The sequence below is a fragment of the Bufo bufo genome, chromosome 10 (genome assembly GCF_905171765.1).
Source record: "Bufo bufo chromosome 10, aBufBuf1.1, whole genome shotgun sequence".
Lineage (NCBI taxonomy): Eukaryota > Metazoa > Chordata > Amphibia > Anura > Bufonidae > Bufo > Bufo bufo.
This window is the reverse complement of record NC_053398.1, coordinates 22,229,128-22,255,682: the sequence shown is the minus strand read 5'-3', so window position 1 is coordinate 22,255,682 and position 26,555 is coordinate 22,229,128. Positions and strand designations below refer to the sequence as shown.

The 26,555-nt window shown below is 44.6% G+C and overlaps 2 protein-coding genes across 3 annotated transcripts in view; one reads left to right on the top strand and one right to left on the bottom strand.

Moving 5' to 3' along the window:
* Positions 1–11,794, top strand: part of RAPSN (receptor associated protein of the synapse) — a 28,230-nt gene extending 16,436 nt beyond the window's left edge. The window contains exons 2-8 of the mRNA XM_040409217.1: positions 899–1,237; positions 3,163–3,321; positions 4,502–4,600; positions 6,203–6,325; positions 7,525–7,578; positions 9,016–9,215; positions 11,016–11,794. Coding sequence (XP_040265151.1) covers positions 899–1,237; positions 3,163–3,321; positions 4,502–4,600; positions 6,203–6,325; positions 7,525–7,578; positions 9,016–9,215; positions 11,016–11,088 — 1,047 coding nt within the window. The 3' untranslated portion in view covers positions 11,089–11,794. The remainder of the gene's footprint in view (positions 1–898; positions 1,238–3,162; positions 3,322–4,501; positions 4,601–6,202; positions 6,326–7,524; positions 7,579–9,015; positions 9,216–11,015) is intronic.
* An 8,515-nt stretch (positions 11,795–20,309) lies between these two features.
* Positions 20,310–26,555, bottom strand: part of LOC120980242 (embryonic protein UVS.2-like) — a 31,846-nt gene continuing 25,600 nt past the window's right edge. For both annotated transcript variants that reach the window (XM_040409215.1, XM_040409216.1), the window contains 2 exons: positions 26,012–26,219; positions 20,310–20,427 (listed from right to left, as the gene is read on the bottom strand). In XM_040409215.1, the coding sequence (XP_040265149.1) occupies positions 20,387–20,427; positions 26,012–26,219 (249 nt within the window). In that variant the 3' untranslated portion in view covers positions 20,310–20,386. The remainder of the gene's footprint in view (positions 20,428–26,011; positions 26,220–26,555) is intronic.

Below are 26,555 nucleotides of genomic sequence, written 5' to 3'. Positions count from 1 at the left end.
TTTTTACAGACAGGGACAGTGAGCTTAGCTTCTTAAAGGAACTCTAGGACCATGCAGTCCACAATCTGCTGGACTCAGACCATGCAGTCCAATCAGCTGGACTCTAGGACCATGCAGTCTAATCTGATGGACTCTAGGACCATGCAGTCCAATCAGCTGGACTCTAGGACCATGCAGTCCACAATCTGCTGGACTCAGACCATGCAGTCCAATCAGCTGGACTCTAGGACCATGCAGTCCAATCTGATGGACTCTCGGACCATGCAGTCCAATCTGCTGGACTCTCGGACCATGCAGTCCAATGAGCTGGACTCTCGGACCATGCAGTCCAATGAGCTGGACTCTCGGACCATGGAGTCCAATGAGCTGGACTCTCGGACCATGCAGTCCAATGAGCTGGATTATTGGACCATGCAATCCAATCAGCTGGACTCTAGGACCATGCAGTCCAATCCACAGGACTCTAGAACGATACAGTCTTATCCACTGCTCTCTAGGACCATGCAGTCTTATCCACTGGTCTCTAGGACCATGTAGTCCAATCCACTTTGGGTTGAGAAGACAGACTGTAGTGTTTTACAGTGGCAGTTCATGCCTGCACCATGGTTGCCCTGTTATCTCCTATATCTCCAGGGTGGCATTTGGTTGAATGGTGTATAGTATTTTTTGCTGATGTCCACCCTGCAGCCTTTTGGCTTATCATAAAGTGCAGGCAGCTTTGGAATTGGGGGTGCAAGCTGTGTGTGTCCCAGGCACCGGGGCTGGTAGTGCCTCCTTCAGTGGCTGCACACCTCTAAGGCAACACTGCCTCCAGGAGCTCATTTCATAAATTCTGAATTTATAAAAGTAGCTGAATAGATGAATGAATGTACACAATACTATACTTGCTTTTCTTTAGTTTGCAGTGATCCAGATTGACACAGCCCGAGAATTGGAGGACCCAGACTTCTTGACTGAGAGCTACCTTAATCTCGCCCGCAGCAATGAGAAATTGTGTGAGTTCCAGAAGACCATTTCCTACTGCAAGACCTGTCTGAACATGCAGGGAACATCTGTCAGTTTGCAGCTGAATGGACAGGTGTCCCTAAGCCTGGGGAATGCCTACCTCGGCCTCAGCGTGTTCCAGAAGGCCCTGGAATGCTTTGAGAAAGCATTAAGATATGCCCATAACAATGATGACAAGATGTTGGAGTGCAGAGTCTGTTGCAGCCTTGGAGGTCTTTATACACAACTCAAGGTTAGAAACTTAAGACGCATGGATGGGACCTCCTTATTGTATGCTATCATGCCCAACTTTAACCTAAGTAAAGGGACCTGTGTCAAGATCATGCTGTGTTAACCGAGGGCACCAGAACCTAAAGTGCCGAAACACCTTCATTAGATGTCAACTAAATGCTTCTTTGCCTGGCAGAAAAGTATCTCGAGTCCCCCATACACACACATACTCCACTAGCCCGAACGTGTATGTGTTTTCAATGAGGGGAGAAAGCCGCTGCCAGACACCTTATCTACCTGGAGAACAAAAGGATTGAGTGTTAAAAATCAAAGCACCCAAGCAGGAGCTCCTCACACACGGATCCACCGAAAATGATGGGTTCAACTGACAATAGTATAAAGTGTAAGGGGGCCTTTAGAAATGGTCACAATCACTTCTGTCTAACTCTAAGGTGCTGACGCATTTTAGAGAAAACATAGCTTTATCACTGCCTCATGGAAAAGTGTCTACCTGGCAATGTCTTCTAGGTTTCTCCTGCGCAGCTCAGTATAATTGAGAAGTCTGTATCTTTTCGTATATAGGGAGCGACATATAAATTATAGAGGAACCGTCCAGTAGACACTTCTCCATGAGCCTGCTTCCCAGTGTCTCTAAGTCATGGTGCCAAAGGATAGAGCAGGATAATCTTGGTCACAGGTTCTGTTTAAGGCTGGAGCTGCTTGATTGTGAAAGACCAAGTACGTAACATATTGTCCAAGGGTGAGACTTGCTAATAAAGATTGATCTCTGCCTCAGTCCATGACCTGGACAGAAGCAGTGAAGGCTGATAAAGGCACAACAGTTGGCGCATGCCAACTGGATCTGGTCCACGAGCATGAAGAACTTTCCAACTGTACCGAACAATGGTCAAAAGAATCCAACACATGAAATTGCCTTTTCCACCGAAATCCACCTGGGTCTAGGTCTATCTTGCTCTTTCATGTCCCAAAGAGGTGCCAGCCAGTGGTCTATATTGGCCATCTAAGATCACTAGAGTATGGCAAGCTTCAAGGGGTTGTCCTTTGGGGAGGAATGCTTTAGAAAAGGTTCAAAGGTTCAAAGCAGGATAAAAAAAAATAAAAGATACCCTCACTAATTCCCGGCCTCACCCTTTCCAATGCCAACTAGGTCCCAGTTGGTTTGTGCTTCCTGGCCACTCTCCAGAAAAGGCCTAAGGATGCCTACTCAGGTGGGTCACAGCTGCAGCCAGCCATTGGGTGACCGAGTAGGAATCTCCAGTCATTTTCTGTGTGTTGAGACATGACCAGTAATAAAGGCCACAGTAGACCCTTTCTAAACAGTTCCCCCCACTTCCCTGGACAACCTCTTTAACTGCCATCAGAGGCTTGGCAGCAATTCCTTCACATTTGACAGAAAGAATAACGAAGCATGCAGTCCTGTTTTTGCTCTCAAGATGATATTAACCCCAAGAACCTGTTGATATCTGTCAAGGATGTGGCAGAGGGTCCCATCCACATCCATGCAAATGTGAACAGATCTCAGGTAAGCAGTGATAGCCCATCAAAGATTTGGTATTGAGATTTCCACACAAGCAATCCTTTGTGTCACCAGCAGATAACCAGAGGTGTCTCCTGAAGGGGCGAGATCATCAGACCCTAGGGTCCCAAGTTAATGGGTTTTGGTGGACTCCACCATCACCATGCAGAAAAGGGGGGCTTTTAAATTTTGCTTTGAGAACCCCTCTACTTTGTTAACCCCTGTTCGGTCATGTCACATACAGTAAGAGTTGGTGGCTTTACCTGGTTAGTTCCTATAATCTGTAGATTTTTAGTAGTTCATTATCAGGATACGACTGTCCCCAGGATACGAAGCTGTAAGGTTATCTGTCTGGTTGCTGTTGTGGTGGTACGAGATCTTTCACTCACTGACTGGTGTCCTTCCTGCAGGACTTTGAGAAGGCCCTTTTCTTTCCGTGTAAAGCAGCTGAACTGGTCAACGACTATGGGAAAGGCTGGAGTCTCAAATACCGAGCCATGAGCCAATACCACATGGCTGTCGCGTATCGTAAACTTGCCCGCTTGACAGATGCAATGGAGTGTTGTGAGGTATGAGACTGAGGAACATGTGCACGGTACTGACATAAGGTCGTGCATGCAATTAGGCCATCATTTTCTGTAATAGCAGTAACTTACATGCAACTAAAAAGGGTCCTGTATAAGTTCTGTACACCTGTAGGGTGGGCAGCGAGTCTCCTTACATACATACATGCATTTTAAAGGGTATCGGCCTGTCAAACAAAACTATGGGGTACAATGGCGCCTATTGTATGGCATTTGCCATCTGATCTGTTCATTTATACTGCACTAAATATCATCGTTTGTTGGCAGCACATCACCTTGCATAAGCATGTATCCGCTGCCAACAAGTAATGAAACTCTTTGAGAACAGATTTATCCCCCGCATGGCGGCGATCATTCCTGCATATAATTGCCGCTAATGAGCAGGCCATGTCAAGAATGAACATGGACGTTCCTTCCTGGTCATCGTCTGCTCTATCGGGCCGCCCTTAGAAGCAATACTCTTCCAGCTTCTTAGAAGTGACAGCTGCTGGAAGTCATGTGACCCATCTCAACCTTAAAGGGGTTGTCCATTTTAGAAAACTAATTCACGTAGGCCTCGTTAGGGAATTCTTATTTAATAGATGGGTTGGGTGGGGAGTCCTCTTGTCAGGATCCTCATTCCTTGGGTAAAGTAGAGAGCGACTACAAGGAGCGTCTCTCTCTGGTGGAGCTGTCCCGTTCTGCATTACACAGACAACCCATTCATTTGAATGGGCGCTGTGTGATCCTTCATTTTCCCTGATGAGACATAGACCTTATTTAGGAACTGATATCCCAAGATCTGACTTCCTCTTTGTCTAGTCCTATGTTCTCTTAGGATCCCTTTACATGGGACAATTACAGTCCTGAAGGAGACGATATAGAATTCAATAGGTGTTCATTTAAAGGGCCTTTTCACGCGGCCCATTGCAAAATGAATGGGGGACAAACGATTGTCGATCGTTATTACGGTCGTTCATCCCCCATTCAGTTTTTGGTGCCTCATCAGCCGATGAACGAGCCTTTGCTCATTTGTAGGGTGACCGGCAGATCATTTACATAGGGCAATTATCGAACGTTCATTCCTGATAATTGGCCCCATGATCTGCATGTGTAAAAGGGCTCCTGGGGTTTGAAGGTGACAGTTGTTTTTATTGTGTTTTTAATAAGATTTCTTGGGTTCTAGGAGTCTATGAAGATTGCTATGCAGCACGGGGACCGACCGCTTCAAGCACTTTGTCTTCTGTGCTTTGCTGACATCCACAGAAGTCATGGAGACATTGAGGTGAGTCATTACGACAACCCCGGTCCATGTACCCCTATTATACATGGGTGTCGGAGTGGTGGGTACTGTGCTTGGGATCCCTCTCTGAGCCAAAGCTCACTCCACGTGTGGCTGGCCAGTATGGTAGGACTACCCATATGATACTATAATATACTATACTATAATACTGTGATGGTAACCTTCAGAACTCAAGCTGTAGTAAAACTACAACTCCCAAGATGCACACTTGCTTGGCTGTTCTCAGAACTCCACAGAAGTGAATGGAGCATGCTGGGAGTCGTAGTTTCACCACAGCTGGAGTGCCGGAGGTTAGCCATCACTGCTGTAATAAGTCCCTTAAAGAGAACCTGGCCCCTCTCCTGACATGTTTGTTTTAGTAACTACTTCCATTCCCCGTGTAATAACCATTCTGGAGCATCCATTCTTATGACTCTATGCTGTGCCATTGTTTTATTATTATTCCTGCTAGAAGTTTATGACTAAATTGCAGGAAAATTGCAATGAAGGTCCAGATGGGTGTTACCAGGGGTGTGTCTAACACTGGCAGCACCGTTTGGATAGTGTAACACCCATCTGGACCTTCAATGCAAGCTGCTAGTAATTCATTCATAAATTCTAGCAGGAATAATAAAGGAATGGTACAACATAGAGTCATAAGAATAGATGCTCCAGAATGGTCATTGCATGGAGAATGCAAGTAGTTACTAAACCAGACATGTCAGGAGAGGGGACGGGTCCTTGTTAATAGATACTAGTAAAATTACACCCGCTAATCAAATCTTCAAAATGTCTAACAAGAGGACTAAAAAGAAAGAACTTCCTGGTTCCTTAGAGTCACATGATGTATGATGCAATTCCTTTCAGCCAGTCAGCGGTTCGGAAAAGGATCATGTGACTTATGTTTCTGAAAAAGTCATGATGTGTATGTCACATGACTCTTATGAGAGCCGCAGACTGGCTGGAATGGATCATATGATACACCATGTGATTCTACAGGACCAGAAAGCGCTATCTTTTCAGCCCCTCCCCCATTTGGCTCCTTGGGGGACCGTTTAGTGGATGCAATAACACTTACTAGTCTAGTATAACTATATTAGGGTATGACACTCCTATTCTGTCCACACCTCCCAACATTGTGGAACCTTTAAACACGGCCCAGTTGTGTTTCGGGGATGCGTCTTATGACGCAGCATCCTGGCACCTTATGGAGGGCTGCCCTCCATGTGAAACCTGGGAGATTTGCCAACACTTCCGATAGTCCGGGTGTTCTCGTCTTTTTTCTGGGAACCTCCTGGGAGAGTATTTTTCACGGTCTAGATTATGGGGAAGTCTTGTGAAAAAGGTGTTGTTTGACAGTAAACCTAAAACACGAAGCTTAGGGCCGCACATTGAAATCCAACTATCCCAATCTTTCTTCGTTGGGGGCCCCCCATAGACATTAGATGGTTGGCCGATGTGTGGGGGCTTTTATTATAGGCTCCCTATATAAACAGCACTGGTGAATGATAAGGCAGGAGTTACATGAGAGGTTCCTTTAAAACGATTGCCTCCATAAGGAACTCGATCTGACTTATTGCTTTTATTTTTGCTTCTTGTCCTTAGAAAGCGATTCCTCGATATGACTCGTCCATGAGCATCATGACGGAGATTGGAAACCGTCTGGGTCAAACTCAAGTGCTGCTGGGAGTCGCCAAGTGTTGGCTGCATCAGAAAGAAATGGACAAGGTGCTGTAATAGAAGGAACTAGATTATATCTCTTTTTCTACCTGGAAACTATAAGCAAGCTGCTGTTGATGGATCTTTTATTATGTTTCACTATTTAGAATGAACGCTTTATTTCTAAAGATCCATGGAGCTCACTAGGCCAGTATGAATTTCAGATAGATATTTATCAGACAGGCTGCTTTTAGTCTAATGAGATGAACTCCAGGCAGTACTGGGGAAGACAAGCCAAAATTAGCATTTTTTTTTTTTTTTTTTTTTAAGGTTCATGTAAATAAAAAATAAAACAAAAAAAGTTATCCAACTACTTGTGTCATATACTTAAATTTTTAGCCATTTTTGTTTGCTGCCAGTGAATGGAATCATTCGTTTTTTGGCACCCAGAGGTTAAATGACTGTCTCTATCCAGGCTCATTCCAAGATAGCGCTCTGATCAATACAATATATGGGGTTGTCTGAGATTCAGGGGTGTAGCTATAGTGAAAGCAAGAGAAGCGGCTGTCATGGGGCCTGAACTCAGAAGGGACCAGCCCAGGAGGAGGACTGAAAGATTTTATTGTGAGGGCCCCCTCAAAACAGTATTATACAATTACATTATATACAGTGACATGACATACAATATATGTAATGACATGGTGTCATGAGCTCCCCCCCCCCCATATTGTATTGTGCAGGCCATGTGATATTATTTACATTATATTTTTTATCACTTAGCCTGTTAAGCCTATTTATTCTCAAATCGTTGAATTCATGTTAAAACAGCGATCATGACTAGCTGCAGAACTGAGGGTTGCACAGGAGGAGGGGGTTGCTGGGTGGGTGGGGGTGTCATTTAAAAACTTTCTGTGGGGCCCAGTCAGTTTTAGTTACTCCACTGCGGAGATTACAATATTGATGACCTAGAGGTAGAGGAGATGGTCCAAATGCTTCCTAAAGGCTTTTATTTTATTGTAGCTAGTCAGTCATGGATCAGCATACAACATGTACGAGCGGACGGGTCCCGGCGGGGCTATTTGTGCTGACGGAATCTGTAAAAGTATTTTGCATTGCTATGCTGCGTATGGGGGGCTGGGGTGGGATTCATGCTCTCTGCTATGTGCTGCATCTGTCCTGTCTATAATCAGGTCATCTGTGGGTTCGGCTCTTACACAATAACAAATGTTTGCTTTTGGTTCTCTGCCTAAAGTGTGTTTAATCTGCAGGCGCTGGACGGGCTCCAGAAAGCCCAGGAGTTGGCAGAAGAAATAGGCAATAAGGTGAGTGAGTCTATGAGGATTAACGGAGAGCTTTTTCCAAGCCTGCGTCCATAAACCATCTAACGTTATGTCCTCTCATGCTACTCCGATTATAGCAGGCCAGAGGCTTAACAGCTCATTAAGGATAGCTAAGCATACTGAGAGTTGTAGTTTGCATCACCCACGTTCTATGCATCCCATTGTGTCTCCGATGCTGTAAGCTTGGCCAGGCGGTAGACATCTCTACTGGACACTACTCCATAAGATGGTTCTTTTATTGGGAAATGTGCATGTGGTCATCTGCAGTTATGCTAAGAGTCATTAAAGCTGTTTTCCATTTTCGTGAAGGTTGGTAGTAGTAGTAGTATATTGTGTGGAAAAGAAAAGCACTTGCCAGAAGGGGGTGCAAAGTGTGCACCAGTGCATATGGTTGCTGCACTACATAGGATTTGGTCTGTAGATCTACTTGCGAGTGGTCAATTGCAAACAGCACCAATGGGCTCCAATGTGATGGGCTCATTGAATGTTGCCTATAAGGCCCCATTCACACGTCCGCAATTCTGTTCCGCATTTTGCGGAACGGAATTACAGACCCATTAATTTCTATGGGGCCGCACGATGTGCAGCCCGGAAACGGAATTGCGGACCCGCACTTCCGGGTCCGCAATTCCATTTCTGAAAAAAATAAAACATGCCCTATTCTTGTCCGCAATTGCGGACAAGAATAGGCATATTCTATTAGTGCCGGCGATGTGCGGTCCGCAAAATGCGGAATGCACATTGCCGGTGTCCCTGTTTTGCGGATCCGCAAAACACACTTTGGACGTGTGAATGGACCCTAACAGTCCAATGGGTCCATCCAGAGGCAAAGCTTAAAGACTATGTTCACCTTCCGGGTCGAATTTTTTTATGATGGGGTTTTACTCATTTTGGGGTAAAAATAATTTTTTCAATTGTTCTTAATTAAAAATATTCAGCTGTTCTGTCACAAAGGGTTAACTGTTTGTCTAGTTGAGTGAATCCTACTTTCACTTTATGCCAGTCTTCTAAAAACCCTTATCTCTAAATTACTAAAAGGTCATAAACACCTATTTAAGCGCAAACGTATCTATTAAGATAAGAAGAGCTATAATAAGTGTTTAGGAGGTCAGAGATCAGGAGCCGTCAGCTGAGCTGCCTGATGGAACACAGTACAAATACAGAGCATCTACTAGAGAATCTCAATGCTGTACAGAGAAAAGGGCTCAACATTTTTAATAAAGACCAACTGAAAAAAATGTTTTATCTTGAAATGAGTGCAATGCAATAATTAAAAAGAAATTGCCCTTAAAAGTGTACATACCCTTTTATTCTTCCCAGTGCATAATCTGTAATAAAGCCCTCCGCCTACTGCTGCCTCCACACTCCCTATCACCATACCCCTGATGTCCCTGGCTCATAACTTTCTTCTTTCCATAGCTCTCCCTGTTGAAGGTTCACTGTCTGAGTGAAATCATCTACCGTACAAGACAGCAGCAACGGGAGCTCCGAGAGCACGTCGTCAGATTCCATGAATGCGTGGAGGAAATGGAGCTATATTGTGGAATGTGTGGAGAGTCTATTGGAGAAAAGAACTGCCAGCTTCAGGCCTTGCCCTGTTCACACGTCTTCCACCTAAGGTATGAATGAAAGATCCATCCTTGGGGAGCAATTACTGTAGATATAGAGAGTGCATTCATGTTATTAGGTAATGGGATTGAGTGCCATTTCTGATGCCCAAAACAGTTATCATGTTCCCTCCCTCCATACACCAGTGAAGGAAAGAGTTCTCCTAACTTGGATGGACTGACACTTGAAGAGAACCACTTGCTTGTCTTGAAAGCCATTGGCATACACACAAGAGCATGGACCATAACAAACGTCAGCTTGGACCTCCCAATATGCTCTTTGGCTTCCAGGATAAAAGGTCCTGGTGTTTGTTTCCCCTCCACATCCTATGGCCCTTGTTACCCCTTTAGTAACAATGCAGTTCCTCCAGAGAAAGGAGTCCAGTGCAGGTTCTCAAACACCAGTAGCAAAGGTGATGGGACCAACCAGTTCTGGGCTTGGTTTCTCCAAGAAACCCAGAAACTGCATGGTCTGCCTATTGCTAAAAGTCGCCACAAAAAAATAAAGGTCACTCACTCTAATATTTAGTTGGACCGCTTTTACCTTTGATTACGGCACGCATTCGCTGTGGCATTGTTTCGATAAGCTTCTGCAATGTCACAAGATTTATTTCCATCCAGTGTTGCATTAATTTTTCACCAAGATCTTGCATTGATGATGGTAGAGTCTGACTGCTGCGCAAAGCCTTCTCCAGCACATCCCAAAGATTCTCAATGGGTTTAAGGTCTGGACTCTGTGGTGGCCAATCCATGTGTGACAATGATGTCTCCCTGAACCACTCCTTCACAATTTGAGTCCGATGAATCCTGGCATTGTCATCTTGGAATAAGCCCGTGCCATCAGGGAAGAAAAGAATCCATTGCTGGAATAACCTGGTCATTCAGTATGTTCAGGTAGTCAGCTGACCTCATTCTTGGAACACAAACTGTTGCTGAACCTAGACCTGACCAACTGCAGCAACCCCAGATCATAGCACTGCCCCCACAGGCTTGTACAGTAGACACTAGGCATGATGAGGGCATCACTTCATCTGCCTCTCTTCTTACCCAGATGCGCCCATCACTCTGGAACAGGGTAAATTTGGACTCATCAGACAACATGACCTTCTTCCATTGCTCCAGAGTCCAATCTTTATGCTCCCTAGCAAATTGAAGCCTTTTTTTCTGGTTTGCCTCACTGATTAGTGGTTTTCTTATGGCTACACAGCTGTTCAGTCCCAATCCCTTGAGTTCCCTTCGCATTGTGCGTGTGGAAATGCTGTTACTTTCACTATTAAACATAGCCCTGAGTTCTACTGTTGTTTTTCTTCAATTTGATTTCACCAAACGTTTAAGTGATCGCCGATCACGATCATTTAGGATTGTTTTCCCGACACATTTCTTCCTCGAATACGATGGGTCCCCACTATCCTTCCAGTTTTTAATAATGCGTTGGACAGTTCTTAACCCAATTTTAGTAGCTTCTGCAATCTCCGTAGATGTTTTCTCTGCTTGATGCATGCCAATGATTTGACCCTTCTCAAACAGACTAACATCTTTTCCACGACAACGAGATGTGTCTTTCGACAGGGTTGTTTAAGAAATGAGAAGCAACTCATTGCACCAGTTGGGGTTAAATAACTTGTTGCCAGCTGAAAGATAATCGCCCATGCAGTAATTATCCAATAGGAGGCTCATAACTATCTGCTTAGTTAAATCCAGGTGGCGACTTTTTTTTTGGACAGGCAGTCAACCACGTTTGGCCCTAAATCTAGTGAGTTTCTGAATGACTTTGTTTCTTTGTTTTTCATATTCAATGCTTTCTAATTTTAGGTGTCTCCAAACCAATGGATCTCGTGGTTGTCCCAACTGTCGCCGATCTTCTGTGAAACCTGGCTTTGTGTGAGAAGATGAAAAGGGGGAACCGGGTGAAATCTATTGACCTATATTCCAGGACCAGCTGGCAAAAGGATCTGTTCAGCATAAGTTTCAGTGGGCAGCATTGGTGACTAGACATGTGGTCTAGAAGACCAGGAATCTAATACTGGCACCTAGCCTCCGTCACACACAATGTGTTACATGAAAAGAGGTCAGAAAGCCCTCGCAGGATGCGTATGCGGAGCTAGTTATTCTTGAATTTTTTAAGTCTGTTTTTTACTTTAAGGAAGACTAATATCCTGTGTACTGAACAGGAAGAGTTTGATTAGTGTTTTTGTAACTATTGCTACCAATGTCTATGAAATTCATGTTATCCATGTGTGGTGGAGGTTTTCCTGTAGCTGAACTAAAGTCCTAGTATGATCAGTATGGAGTATGGTGAGAACCAGTATGACCTATTCATCACCACATGGCGGGAACCAGGATGACCTATATGGTACACCGTCCTGAGAGCCAACATGACCTGTATGGCACCCCATCATGATAGCCAACATGGCCTGTATGGCACACCATCGCGAGAGCCAACATGACCCTTAGGGCACGTCATCATGACAGCCAGCATGGCCTGTATGGCACACCATCATGATAGCCAATATGGCCTGTATGGCACACCATCGCGAGAGCCAACATGACCCTTAGGGCACGTCATCATGACAGCCAGTATGGCCTGTATGGCACACCATCATGATAGCCAACATGACCTGTTTGGCACACCATCATGATAGCCAACATGGCCTGTATGGCACACCATCGCGAGAGACAATATGACCCTTATGGCACGTCATCATGATAGCCAGCATGGCCTGTATGGTACATCATCCTGATAACCAACATGTCCTGTATGGCACACAATAATGGGGCCTATGAGTCAACAAGCAATTGGTAAACCAGTTTGATATTTTATAACTTGTTTAATCCTTTCTGTATTTAAAAGACTATATCGCTTCTTAGTGTTATCTCCTAGAGATGAAATAATTTGCTATGATCTTATTTATGGACATTTACGGTTAAGATATGGAGCAACAAAAAAAAAATATTTACAAAATGGAATTGTTGGTGCTTTGTATTCTAGTGAATACATGTCAGGCCACATTCATGGGAAACCAAAAAAGAGAGAACTCATTTGCTCATTTCTATATTATTCCAAGCCTCCATGGGGTTTGAAGACATCGTCTACCTGCCTTCACAAGCATAATTACTGTGAGGATGTTCCATGTATCTACATGTCTTCCACCGGAGAAGGGGATCTCATTTTCCATAAACCTACCTCCCTCTGTATATACTGTATGACATGTCTTGTTCTGGTGTTTCTGTACGGTCTTCTCTCCCTTCTTGTAACATATGACCATTCATTCATTATTTGATTTTTTTTTTATTTGCTCACTTGAAGAGTGTTCCACCACAAGACAATAAAAGTTTTGACCCAATGGATCAAGTCATGGCGTGGGCAGAGTTTGTATAAAAAGTTGAGAAACTTTGTAGATACTTTGCATTGCTTCTCTGATCCTGGGTTACAGTCTGTATTATAATCCAGAGCTGTAATCGCGATTCTGCTGGTTGTTAATGGAAGCTGAGCTGCAGTAACCTAGCGGGGCCACTACACTGTGAATGGAGCCAGGGGCGGACTGGGAACTTAAAGTGGCCCTGGAAAAAAAACATAAAAGTGTCCCCATGTTGTAGGTGGGTCCAAATTGACAGAAGGTGGGGCAACACAAGTAGAGACTACAGAAGTAGGTGGGGCCACCAGTACCATAGTGCAGCACAAAATACCGCCCAAGCAGAACCAAATACCATAGTGGAGCATACAATACTGCCCTATCAACATACTGAGGACAGTGATACATATGGGTTCAAGGGGGCTCCTGGCCATTGGCTATGAAGAGGGCTCAGGTGGTCCCTCTGAATGTCACGGTAAGTACATGCCCTCATAATCTCAAGTGACAAACAATAGGGCCTCTGTTGCAACTCTAGCAGATAGTGTTACTGTAAGTGAGTTATCCATCTTACACGGGGGGGCATCATCTTAAAGGGGTTATCCAGCTTTGAAGCCAACAACCCCTGGGGTTCTAACCTGTGCCCCTTTAGTTAAAAAAAAACACCACTCATCTGTCCGTAGTCACAGCTGCGATGTATTATTCATGCTGATGTGACTGCTGAGGCCTGTGGTTGGCCACAGTGGTCATATGCCAGAACCGCTTTCTGGTCCTGCGGGAACCGGAAGCAGCCAGAAACAGGACCATGGACAGGCTATTTTTTTTTTTTTTATGTTATGAGGTTAAGGCTCCATTCACACATCTGCAATTCCGTTCCGCATTTTGCGGAACGGAATTGCGGACCCATTCATTTCTATGGGGTCGCACGATGAGCGGGCCCGATCCGGAAATGCGGACCCGCACTTCCGGGTCCGCATTTCCGTTCCCGAAAAAAATAGAACATGCCGTATTCTTGTCCGCAATTGCGGACAAGAATAGGCATATTCTATTAGTGCCGGCGATGTGCGGTCCGCAAAATGCAGAGTGCACATTGCCAGTGTCCGTGTTTTGCAGTTACGTGGATCCGCAAAACACACACGGATGTGTGAATGGACCCTAAGACCCCAGGGGTTGTCTACCCTTTTAAGTATTGGGAGGTGAAAGATTTGGATAATCTACATAGAGCCAGGTACAGGCTGGCCATATTGAAAGACGTTTCATAGATACTGGCAGGGATGGAGGAAAGCGATTGTCTTCAAAGTTGTCACCAGTGAGACTGCCAGCTATCTGAGACCAGGGATTGACAAAACCAGATGAAATTAGATCTTTCGACCACTGAAAAAAGGTTTCTTCAGCGACTGATTGGATTATATCAGGTCCTATGAATGCACGGTCATCCTGAGTGCTGTATCTCTAAGGAAGCCCTAGCTCTTCTGCGCTGTACACCTAGTGTCAAAGTTTAATGATAACTTTTCTTGAACTTTACTTGTTAGGCTACTTTCACACCTGCGTTTAGGTCGGATCCGTCTGGTATGTGCCCAGACGGATCCGCACCTATAATGCAAACGCTTAGATCCGTTCAGAACGGATCCGTTTGCATTAGCATGAACAAAAAAAAAAAAATGCAATGATAATGCAAACGGATCCGTTTTGACTTTACATTGAAAGTCAATGGGAGACGGATCCGTTTGAAAATTGAGCCATACTGTGTCAACTTCAAACGGATCCGTCCCCATTGACTTACATTGTAAGTCTGGACGGATCCGTTTGCCTCCGCACGGCCAGGCGGACACCTGAACGCTGCAAGCTGCGTTCAGGGGTCCGCCTGCTGAGCGGAGCAGAGGACAAACGGAGCCAGACTGATGCATTCTGAGCGGATCCGCATCCATTCAGAATGCATTAGGGCTGGACGGATCCGTTCGGGGCCGCTTGTGAGAGCCTTCAAACGGAACTCACAAGCGGAGCCCCGAACGCTAGTGTGAAAGTAGCCTTAACGGTCCTGCACATTCATATACCATTGTCACCTATGAATCACTTCTCTGGAGGACTCAGCATGTAAGTGCGTTACACAGATATGCCATTCACATTCATGTAAAAGTGTAATGCTTTATCTCCCCTGTGGTGGCGCTGCAGGGGTATTGAACACTAGCTTTAACCCTTTCAGGACCTTGCAATTTTTGCATTTTTATTTTTTACTTCTTACCTTCCCAGAGCCATAACATTTTTATTTTTCCATTCTGATAGCAATAGGAGTATTTTATTTTTTTATTTTTTTCGCGGGACAACTTTTACGTTTTAATGGCACCATTTACTATTGCATACAATGTAGTGGGAAGCTGGAAATTTTTTTTATGTTGTTGGTTTTTTAACGGTGTTCCCTATTCAGTAAAACTGACCTTTACCTTCATTCTCTGGGTCAGTACGATTACAGCGATACCACATTTATATACCGGGACAGTTTCAATACTGAAAGAAAAACTTTGGAAAAAATTTGTTTTTTCTTTTGATCGCCACATACTGAACCTCATAAATTTTATTTTTTTTATATACTTTTGTCTTTGGAGCTGTGTGGGGGCTCATTTTTTGCAGAACAATCTGTAGTTTTTATCGATAAAATTTTGGAGTGTATATGATTTTTTATTCATTTTCTTTGAAGTGCTGTGGGATAAATATTTTCATATTTTAACCACCTCCGGACCGCCTAACGCAGATTCGCGTTCCGGAGGTGGCAGCGCTGCGCACAATCACGCATCTACGCGTCATCTCGCGAGACGCGAGATTTCCTGTGAACGCGCGCACACAGGCGCGCGCGCTCACAGGAACAGAAGGTAAGAGAGTTGATCTCCAGCCTGCCAGCGGCGATCGTTCGCTGGCAGGCTGGAGATGTGTTTTTTTTAACCCCTAACAAGTATATTAGACGCTGTTTTGATAACAGCGTCTAATATACCTGCTACCTGGTCCTCTGGTGGTCCCCTTTGTTTGGATCGACCACCAGAGGACACAGGTAGCTCAGTAATACGTTGCACCAAGCACCACTACACTACACCCCCCCCCTGTCACTTATTAACCCCTTATTCACCCTTGATCACCCCTGATCACCCCATATAGACTCCCTGATCACCCCCCTGTCATTGATCACCCCCCTGTCATTGATAACCCCCTGTAAGGCTGCATTCAGAGGTCCGTATGAATTTTACGGATCCACTGATAGATGGATCGGATCCGCAAAACACATACGGACGTCTGAATGAAGCCTTACAGGGGAGTGATCAATGACGGAGGTGATCACCCCATATAGACTCCCTGATCACCCCCCTGTCATTGATAACCTCCTGTAAGGCTCCATTCAGAGGTCCGTATGAATTTTACGGATCCACTGATAGATGGATCGGATCCGCAAAACAGATACGGACGTCTGAATGCAGCCTTACAGGGGAGTGATCAATGACGGAGGTGATCACCCCATATAGACTCCCTGATCACCCCCCTGTCATTGATAACCCCCTGTAAAGCTCCATTCAGATGTCTGCATGATTTTTACGGATCCACTGATAGATGGATCGGATCCGCAAAACGCATACGGAAGTCTGAATGGAGCCTTACAGGGGCGTGATCAATGACTGTGGTGATCACCCCATATAGACTCCCTGATCACCCCCCTGTCATTGATTACCCCCCGTCATTGATCACACCCCTGTAAAGCTCCATTCAGATGTCCGCATGATTTTTACGGATCCACTGATAGATGGATCGGATCCGCAAAACGCATACGGACGTCTGAATGGAGCCTTACAGGGGCGTGATCAATGACTGTGGTGATCACCCCATATAGACTCCCTGATCACCCCCCTGTCATTGATTACCCCCCGTCATTGATCACACCCCTGTAAAGCTCCATTCAGATGTCCGCATGATTTTTACGGATCCACTGATAGATGGATCGGATCCGCAAAACGCATACGGACGTCTGAATGGAGCCTTACAGGGGCGTGATCAATGACTGTGGTGATCACCCCATATAGACTCCCTGATCACCCCCCTGTCATTGATCACCCCCCTGTCAGGCTGCATTCAGATGTCCGTATGATTTTAACGGATCCACGGATACATGGATCGGATCCGCAAAACACATACGGACATCTGAATGGAGCCTGACAGGGGGGTGATCACCCCATATAGACTCTCTGATCACCCCCCCTGTCATTGATCACCCCCCCTGTCATTGATCACCCCCCTGTCATTGATCACCCCCCTGTCATTGATCACCCCGCTGTAAGGCTCCATTCAGACATTTTTTTGGCCCAAGTTAGCGGAATTATTTATTTTTTTTCTTACAAAGTCTCATATTCCACTAACTTGTGTCAAAAAATAAAATCTCACATGAACTCACCATACCCCTCACGGAATCCAAATGCGTAAAATTTTTTAGACATTTATATTCCAGACTTCTTCTCACGCTTTAGGGCCCCTAGAATGCCAGGGCAGTATAAATACCCCACATGTGACCCCATTTCGGAAAGAAGACACCCCCAGGTATTCCGTGAGGGGCATATTGAGTCCATGAAAGATTGAAATTTTTGTCCCAAGTTAGCGGAAAGGGAGACTTTGTGAGAAAAAAATAAAAAATATCAATTTCCGCTAACTTGTGCCAAAAAAAAAAAATTTCTATGAACTCGCCATGCCCCTCATTGAATACCTTGGGGTGTCTTCTTTCCAAAATGGGGTCACATGTGGGGTATTTATACTGCCCTGGCATTCTAGGGGCCCCAAAGCGTGAGAAGAAGTCTGGTATCCAAATGTCTAAAAATGCCCTCCTAAAAGGAATTTGGGCACCTTTGCGCATCTAGGCTGCAAAAAAGTGTCACACATCTGGTATCGCCGTACTCAGGAGAAGTTGGGGAATGTGTTTTGGGGTGTCATTTTACATATACCCATGTTGGGTGAGAGAAATATCTTGGTCAAATGACAACTTTGTATAAAAAAATGGGAAAAGTTGTCTTTTGCCAAGATATTTCTCTCACCCAGCATGGGTATATGTAAAAAGACACCCCAAAACACATTGCCCAACTTCTCCTGAATACGGCGATACCACATGTGTGACACTTTTTTGCAGCCTAGGTGGGCAAAGGGGCCCACATTCCAAAGAGCACCTTTAGGATTTCACAGGTCATTTACCTACTTACCACACATTAGGGCCCCTGGAAAATGCCAGGGCAGTATAACTACCCCACAAGTGACCCTATTTTGGAAAGAAGACACCCCAAGGTATTCCGTGAGGGGCATGGCGAGTTCCTAGAATTTTTTATTTTTTGTCACAAGTTAGTGGAAAATGATGATTTTTTTTTCTTACAAAGTCTCATATTCCACTAACTTGTGACAAAAAATAAAAAATTCTAGGAACTCGCCATGCCCCTCACGGAATACCTTGGGGTGTCTTCTTTCCAAAATGGGGTCACTTGTGGGGTAGTTATACTGCCCTGGCATTCTAGGGGCCCAAATGTGTAGTAAGGAGTTTGAAATCAAATTCTGTAAAAAATGACCAGTGAAATCCGAAATGTGCTCTTTGGAATGTGGGCCCCTTTGCCCACCTAGGCTGCAAAAAAGTGTCACACATTTGGTATCTTGGCAAAAGTGTCACACATCTGGTATCTAGGCTGCAAAAGTGTCACACAATATCTTGGCAAAAGACAACTTTTACCATTTTTTTTATACAAAGTTGGCATTTGACCAAGATATTTCTCTCACCCAGCATGGGTATATGTAAAATGACACCCCAAAACACATTCCCCAACTTCTCCTGAATACGGAGATACCAGATGTGTGACACTTTTTTGCAGCCTAGGTGGGCAAAGGGGCCCATATTCCAAAGAGCACCTTTCGGATTTCACTGGCCATTTTTTACAGAATTTGATTTCAAACTCCTTACCACACATTTGGGCCCCTAGAATGCCAGGGCAGTATAACTACCCCACAAGTGACCCCATTTTGGAAAGAAGAGACCCCAAGGTATTCTGTGAGGGGCATGGCGAGTTACTAGAATTTTTTTTTTTTTGTCACAAGTTAGTGGAATATGAGACTTTGTAAGAAAAAAAAATAAATAAAAAAATCATCATTTTCCGCTAACTTGTGACAAAAAATAAAAAGTTCTATGAACTCACTATGCCCATCAGCGAATACCTTAGGGTGTGTACTTTCCGAAATGGGGTCATTTGTGGGGTGTTTGTACTGTCTGGCCATTGTAGAACCTCAGGAAACATGACAGGTGCTCAGAAAGTCAGAGCTGTTTCAAAAAGCGGAAATTCACATTTTTGTACCATAGTTTGTAAACGCTATAACTTTTACCCAAACCATTTTTTTTTTACCCAAACATTTTTTTTTTATCAAAGACATGTAGAACAATAAATTTAGAGCAAAATTTATATATGGATCTGTTTTTTTTTTGCAAAATTTTACAACTGAAAGTGAAAAATGTCATTTTTTTGCAAAAAAATCGTTAAATTTCGATTAATAACAAAAAAAGTAAAAATGTCAGCAGCAATGAAATACCACCAAATGAAAGCTCTATTAGTGAGAAGAAAAGGAGGTAAAATTTATTTGGGTGGTAAGTTGCATGACCGAGCAATAAACGGTGAAAGTAGTGTAGGTCAGAAGTGTAAAAAGTGGCCTGGTCTTTCAGGGTGTTTAAGCAATGAGGGCTGAGGTGGTTAATAGTATGGGCATTTTTTGACACAGCAATGCCCATGATGCTTAATTTTTTTTATTGTTTATTTATTACGTTTTTTATTCTAGGGAAAAGAGGGTGATTTTAATTTTAATTATTTTTTTAAGTCATTACAGAATACAGGATTCAGTACATTACAATGCAGTGCTGACAACTGCAGGGCTGCCTTGGAATATACTAGTAATTGCTCTAGAGACCTTGTATGGGCTCAGGCGTATTACTACCACAGAAACGCCTTTCCCCCGATCTCAGCCAAGGGGAGGTGTCCAGGGTTGGGAAGAGCGCTGCCTCTGGTTTTAGTGCTCTCTCAGATGCCGTGGTCACACTTGACCAAGGCATTTAAGGTGCTAAATGTCTGCAATCGGCATTATCACCAATCGCAGACAACAGGTCCAGGCCTCTGTTGTTTAAAACAGCAGAAACTCCGTGGATACGGCGCCTGCTGCACTTGCAAGTGTGTGCCATCTTTAAAGACCAGAGGTCTGGAAAGGGTTAAGCCTTTCCTCATTGTTGGGGATCTCGGCAGCAGGATTTCTCGTAAAGAGCTTATTGTTGGGGTGGGACAGGGGGAAGGGGGGACACGTCTAATTTTCTGCAGTGCTGATGTCAGTCATTTTACAGCATCTTACCTGTTATCTATCTATCTCAATCTATTTATCTATCTAATATCTATCTGTCTTATATCTATCTAATATCTATCTATCATTTCTTTTGTTTAAAAAAAAATAAACATGGGGAGAACATACAAACATACAGCCCACTTATCTATACATTATCTGTCACCTATTATCTATCTATCTATCTATCTATCTATCTATCTATCTATCTATCTATCTATCTATCATAAAACTGGTTACAGGCCATCACTTCTACACGCGTGTTTTCTTGACTAAGCAGTAGATTTTATTTTAGCCATAGGTGGACTTGCAGAGAAGATTATTTATAACATCTGTTTTCTCACACTGGCGTGCCGAGCCAAGTGCTATGATATCCATGGGGACATAGCTGTGCGAGTTTCCATGGCGCCACCTGCTGTGCAGAGGAGGAATCACTGAAGATTTTCTGAAGCTTGATTAGGACTGAACATCATTCCAGCGTCTTGGGGATAAGGGAGCTGCAAAGCACAAGTGGGCGAGTAAGTAAGCAATACATGTGCAAAGTACAAGTGCTCCAGAGAGATACAGATCACACCGAATGCATTTCCTGGGCTACTTTCACATTAGCGTTTTTCTTTTCCGACACTGAGTTCCGTCACAGGGGCTCTATACCGGAAAATAACTGATCAGGCATATCCCCATGCAATCTCAATGGAGGGGAAAGTTGAAAAGAACTTTGAAGAGAGAGTTCAAGGAGTAATCTGTTCAGGATGCATCAGGATGTCTTCAGTTCAGTCATTTTGACTGATCAGGCAAAAGATAAAACCGCAGCATGCTACGGTTTTATCTCCGGCGGAAAAAAAAGACTTGCCTGAATGCCAGATCCGGCATTTTTCCCATAGGAATGTATTAGTGCCGGATCTGGCATTCAAAATACCGGAATGCCGGATCTGTCCTTCCGGTCTGCGCATGCGCAGACCGGTAAAAATGTGAAAAAAGATACAAGACAGATCCGTCTGTCCACATGACAAGCGGAGAGACGGATCCGTTCTTGCAATGCATTTGTGAGACGGATCCGCATCCGGATGCGTCTCACAAATGCTTTCAGTCATAGGCAGTTCCGACAACGGAACTGCTTGCCGGATCACACTGCCGCAAGTGTGAAAATAGCCTTATAGATGGGTATAATGTTAAAGGGAACCTGTCACCTGGATTTTAGGTATGGAGCCGAGGCCATGGGCTGCTAGATGGCCGCTAGCACATCCGCAATACCCATTCCATATAGCTCTGTGTGCTTTTATTGTGTCAAAAAACGATTTGATATATATATGTAAATGAGGCTACTAACGTTTCTGGAGCCCAGCCACGCCCACCGTGAAGGAGCCCAGCACCGCCCCGCATCCTCAGAATCTCCTCCTTGCTCCCCGACGTCACAAAGCTAGTGCGCCGTAATCTCGCAATGCGCGAGCTAGCGCATGTGCAGTGTCGGCATAGTGTTCCATTACTGTGCTGGCATCAGCCTCAGGGAACGAACTGCGCATGCGCTAGCTCGCACATCGCGAGATTATGGCGCTGTGGCTTTGTGACGTCGGGGAGCAAGAAGGAGATTCGGGAGGATGCGGGGCGGTGCTGGACTCCTTCACAGTGGGCGTGGCTGGACTCAGAGTCAGAGAACGCTGGACTCATCTCTCAAGGATGGAGGAGACAGGACTCATCTAAGGTTAATATACATATCTATAAAATCTTTTTTTGACACAATAAAAGCACACAGAGCTATGGGGACTGGGTATTGCGGATGTGCTAGCGGCCATCTAGCAGCCCATGTCCTCAGCTCTATACAAAAAATCCCGGTGACAGGTTCCCTTTAAAACAAACCCGGATAAGATTACACTTTTCTCTCCCAGAAGATGATTGTGGGATGAATCTATAGGGGCAGACTGGGGGTGATCTGGGCCCCCAAAAATAATGTCATGGGCACTAAACCAAGTCTGTTCATGTTGGGAACAAGGATCTTTGGAGTCCACTCCGGTTCTCGGGCCCCAGTGGGACTGAAAGCACTGCACCCACCCAATGTATGCCCTGTTTCACATGGCGTTTTAACCCTGTCTCAGCGATGCAACACAACTGTGCAAAGTGGTTTCTATTACAGTCACATACTAGAAATGCGGGTTTTCTATGCTGTAATCCTTGTGGTCATGACTAGACTGAGGTGTGGAATCTATAGGACCCCTGGTCTTCACCCTTAAAGGAGTTGTCCCATCCAGCACCTGGATCTGATATACTTTTGTAATTGCATGTAATTAAAAATGTTGTACAGCCACTGAGATATTCAATAAAATGTATCTGTATAGCGCCACCTGCTGTTTGTTCTTTTACTTATTTTTCTGTCCACCTTGCTGAAGTGGATGCACATGCTCAGTTCCATCCTTCAACTGCCTCCTGAGATGCGATAGGGACAGAGCTGCAGCAGACAGCACACGCCCCCTGAGCTGGGCACGCCCCCTGAGCTGTCAGCTTGATATAAATCTAAACTGGAACAATAAATGAGGGAATCTCCAGATCCATGTGAGGTACAGGGCTGGTTATAAAAGAGAATGTCATGTGCTATATGATGTCTGATTTCAATTTTTTACATTAATTATAACATAACAATCCCCAAAATGGACTTTGATGCAGGAAGATCCCCAGGTTCTGCTCCTTCAGATTAGCAGCAATAGTGCTGATACAGCTGCAGCCAGGAACGGTAACATGGGTTGTCACTGGGATAGTGGTCAGGAATAGGCACAAGGACAAGACAGGAGAGTAATCAGGAACACAGTCAAGAGTCAGGTCAAGGAGCAGCACAACAGATACCAGGTAAACAATCTAAAGGAGAAGACAGGAGCATAGTAAGGAACAAGGCTGAGGTCTGAATCAGGGTCAATGTCAGGAGTAGAACAACAGGTACCAGGTAAACAATCCGAAGGACAAGACAGGAGCATAGTAAGGAACAAGGCTGAGGTCTGAATCAGGGTCAAATTCAGGAGTAGAACAACAGGTACCAGGTAAACAACCCGAAGGACAAGACAGGAGCATAGTAAGGAACAAGGCCGAGGTCTGATTCAGGGTCAATTTCAGGAGTAGAACAACAGGTACCAGGTAAACAATCTGAAGGACAAGGCAGGGGCATAGTAAGGAACAAGGCCGAGGTCTAAATCAGGGTCAAATTCAAGAGTCAAGAAGCAATAGCAGAAACACACGAACAAAAGCCAGAACAAATGAACCTTAATCAACAGGCAAGTTATGGGAGAACGCTTCCCCACTAAAGAGCGGAGGAAGCGTCCAGTTGGCTAGGAGCTGTCAGCCAGGACCGGCATCGTCAGTAGCTGCTGACATTTGCTAGAACATAGAACTGGAACTGGCAAGAAGGCTAACAGCTCAGAGTAATCTCATGAGTATTAGCTCTGTGACCCATCTACCCCAGCTACCAGATGGGCCATGAAAAATACCTGATGTATTGATAACCCACTGAGTGTCCCAATAAAGCCCCCGTCCACACAATGCCCTGGTCATAATGATCAGTGGATCACGATGTTTAGGCTTGTATAGCCACACACCTAGGAGCGTGAGATCTTCCAGTGGTTGGAGCAGCTGGCCAAATTCTGTCCTTGTTCTACATGATTTATAAAATGCCAGCGCTGTAGTGGTGAAATAGATATGAACAGACCTAGCGATGTAGAAGACGGCAGCCAAGACAGGGGTGATGAGATCCAGAATATATTCCATACAAAGCATAATTTCTTCAAAATGCAGGGGATATCTATCTATCTATCTATCTATCTTATTATTAATGCACCATTCATTCCAGGGCGTTGTACATATGAAAAGGGGTGCACATACATAATATAAAACAAGTACAATAAGCGCGTACAAGACAAGTTACAAGCTGGAACAGAAGGACAGAGGGCCCTGGCCGCGAGGGCTTATAATCTACAAGGGATGGGAGGACACAGTAGGTGCGGGTAAAGCTGGTCATATGGCGGTATAGCAGCAGAAGGGTCACTGGTTGTAGGCTTGCCTTAAGAGGTGGGTTTTCAGGTTTCTTTTGAAGGTTTCGACTCTACGTGAGAGTCTGATATGTTGGGGTAGCGAGTTCCAGAGTATGGGGAATGCACGGGAGAAATCTTGGAGGCGATTGTGGGAAAAGGTGATATAAGGAGAGGAGAGAAGGAGGTCTTGTGAGGATCGGAGAGTGCGTGTGGGGGTGTATCGGGAAAGTAGCTCAGAGATGTAGGGAGGGGACAGGTTGTGGACGGCCTTGTATGTATTTGTTAGTATTTTTAACTGAATTCGCTGGGCAATAGGGAGCCAGTGAAGGGGCCGGCAGAGGGGAGAGGCAGAGGAGTAACGGGGGGAGAGGTGGATCAGTCGGGCAGAAGAGTTGAGGATAGATTGGAGGGGTGCGAGAGTGCTAGATGGAAGGCCACAGAGGAGAGTGTTACAGTAGTCTAGGCGGGAGATGATGAGGGCATGTACAAGCATTTCTGCAGACTCCTGGATAGATCTATCTGTCTAAAATCTATCTCATTATCTATGTATGTATCTAATATCTATCTATAATCTATCTAGTTACACTGGAACCAGATCCTCACTCTCTTCAAATATCTTTATGAAAAATAAGAATGTGCGCCCCTCCTTCAGCAGCACCCTAGGCAGCCGCCTGCTCTGCTTCCTTCTCAGTGATAACTTCCATCATATATGATAATATTGTGTGGTTCTATGAATATTCAGTCTTCGTGTATCATGTGCGCTGGCTCTATACAGGGCAGTCATATTATTAGTGCCATTAGGGAGCTCAGTTTTGACTGCTGCCTCTGCGCCCCCTATAGCTATGCCACTGATGCATGCGCGCCCCCCCCCCCCCCCCCCCCCCCCGATGTGCCCGGGCACTGTACAATATCTCCGCTGTGTGAGCGAGGAGCTCGTGATCTGCAATTAGAAACCTTACCTGCCCTGTATTATTACTGCCTGATCTTTTTGTAAGTGACAGGTCCATTTTAAGGCAATGCTGGCAATACTCCACAAAACAATCATCTGTCATTAGAGGTTATTTAACGGCAGGAGATTAATGTACTTCTATGATCAAAGGAGGAAATTAAATCATGCAGAGTTATTACAACTATGGAATTAACAATATGAAATGAATGAAAATATCAAAAGAGAACATTCTCAATAGAAATGTGACCCCCCCTTCCCCATACACAACACAAATATCACGTGTCATGTTGTGGGTCTTGTGGTTTGGATTTTAACAACCCAATTTTACCCAAAATGAAGCAACTTTGCAAATAGTCTTGATTATATCTATCCTACTGGGTTTATGCATACAGCTCCTATACTAATCTTTGCGTTTCCATGGTAACAAACTACAGACAAACCTTGTATAATATGCCCCTGTAGGCTTGCTAATCTAGAGACAGCAGAACAAAGGCAGAGGAAACCATACAACACCTTCAATACAGAATTGGCTTGAGAAAAGGCAGTACCCGACATCTGTAGAAGGATTTTTTTCCCTTTTGCCTTTTTTTAATCAAACAATTTCAAAATTCTGTGCCGATTCATTTCATATATCCTTATAGCCATCAGATCTTGCTTTATCTGACAAGAAGCTTCTAAATCACCTACATCAAACTAAATTCTGGCTTCCAGATGCCACCACTAGAGGGAGCTTACTGCATACTACATTGAATCCAGACAGTATGCAGTAAGCTCCTGAGCTCCCTCTAGTGGTGGCAACATGTTATCCTTTAAATCTTTGGAGCTCAGTAACAACAAGTGAAGAGGCTGGGTCTTTAAAGAGCTTCTTGCTCCTGTACTATTTCACTTCTGCACAGCCAAAGACAGAAACCAATCAATTTTATTGGAGTGAAGGAGGCTTATGCAAAACCAGTGCTCTGTGAGTTATGGTAATGGTCGACCCAGAAGGGTCTTCTTGCTATGCGACGAGGTAGCCTGTCATAAAATAGGCAATCCACACTTTGCTATGAAACTGATGTAGCCCTTGTCTGATCTATACCCTGTCTGGTCTTATTCTCTTATATTTGAGTCTCAGTATCTACTTACAGAATGAGTATGTAGCGAAGAAGCCATTCGCCTGCACAGAAGAGTCACTGTGAAAATGTACTATTAGAGAATGGGTAGAAGACGTGAAAGCCAACTTGGGAAGGTGCCCACATTTCTTGGCTTCTCTCCGACCATCACGAAGGAGAAAATAGTCATAAGAGCAGCCTGGTGACGGTTCCAAACTAAATGGAGCAACGTGGAGTGTAATCTGCAAATACAACACGGGTTTAATCAATGGGACATTTCCATCGTAACGTGTTATCGCTAGAGTATGTCATAAAAGCCTGATAGGTGCCCGTGTCAACTCTGGGACCCTCACCTATCAAGAGACTGGGTGTCCTGTGACTGCATACAGGCCACATTCCCCTTCGCATCATAACGTCCCATCACTATTGTATGTCATAAAAGCCTGAGTCATCTCTGGGACCCTCACCTATCAAGAGAATGGGTGTCCTGTGACCGCATACAGGCCACATCCCTATTCCCATCATATCATATCATCCTCACTAGGGTATGTCATAAATACCTGATAGGTGAGGGTCCC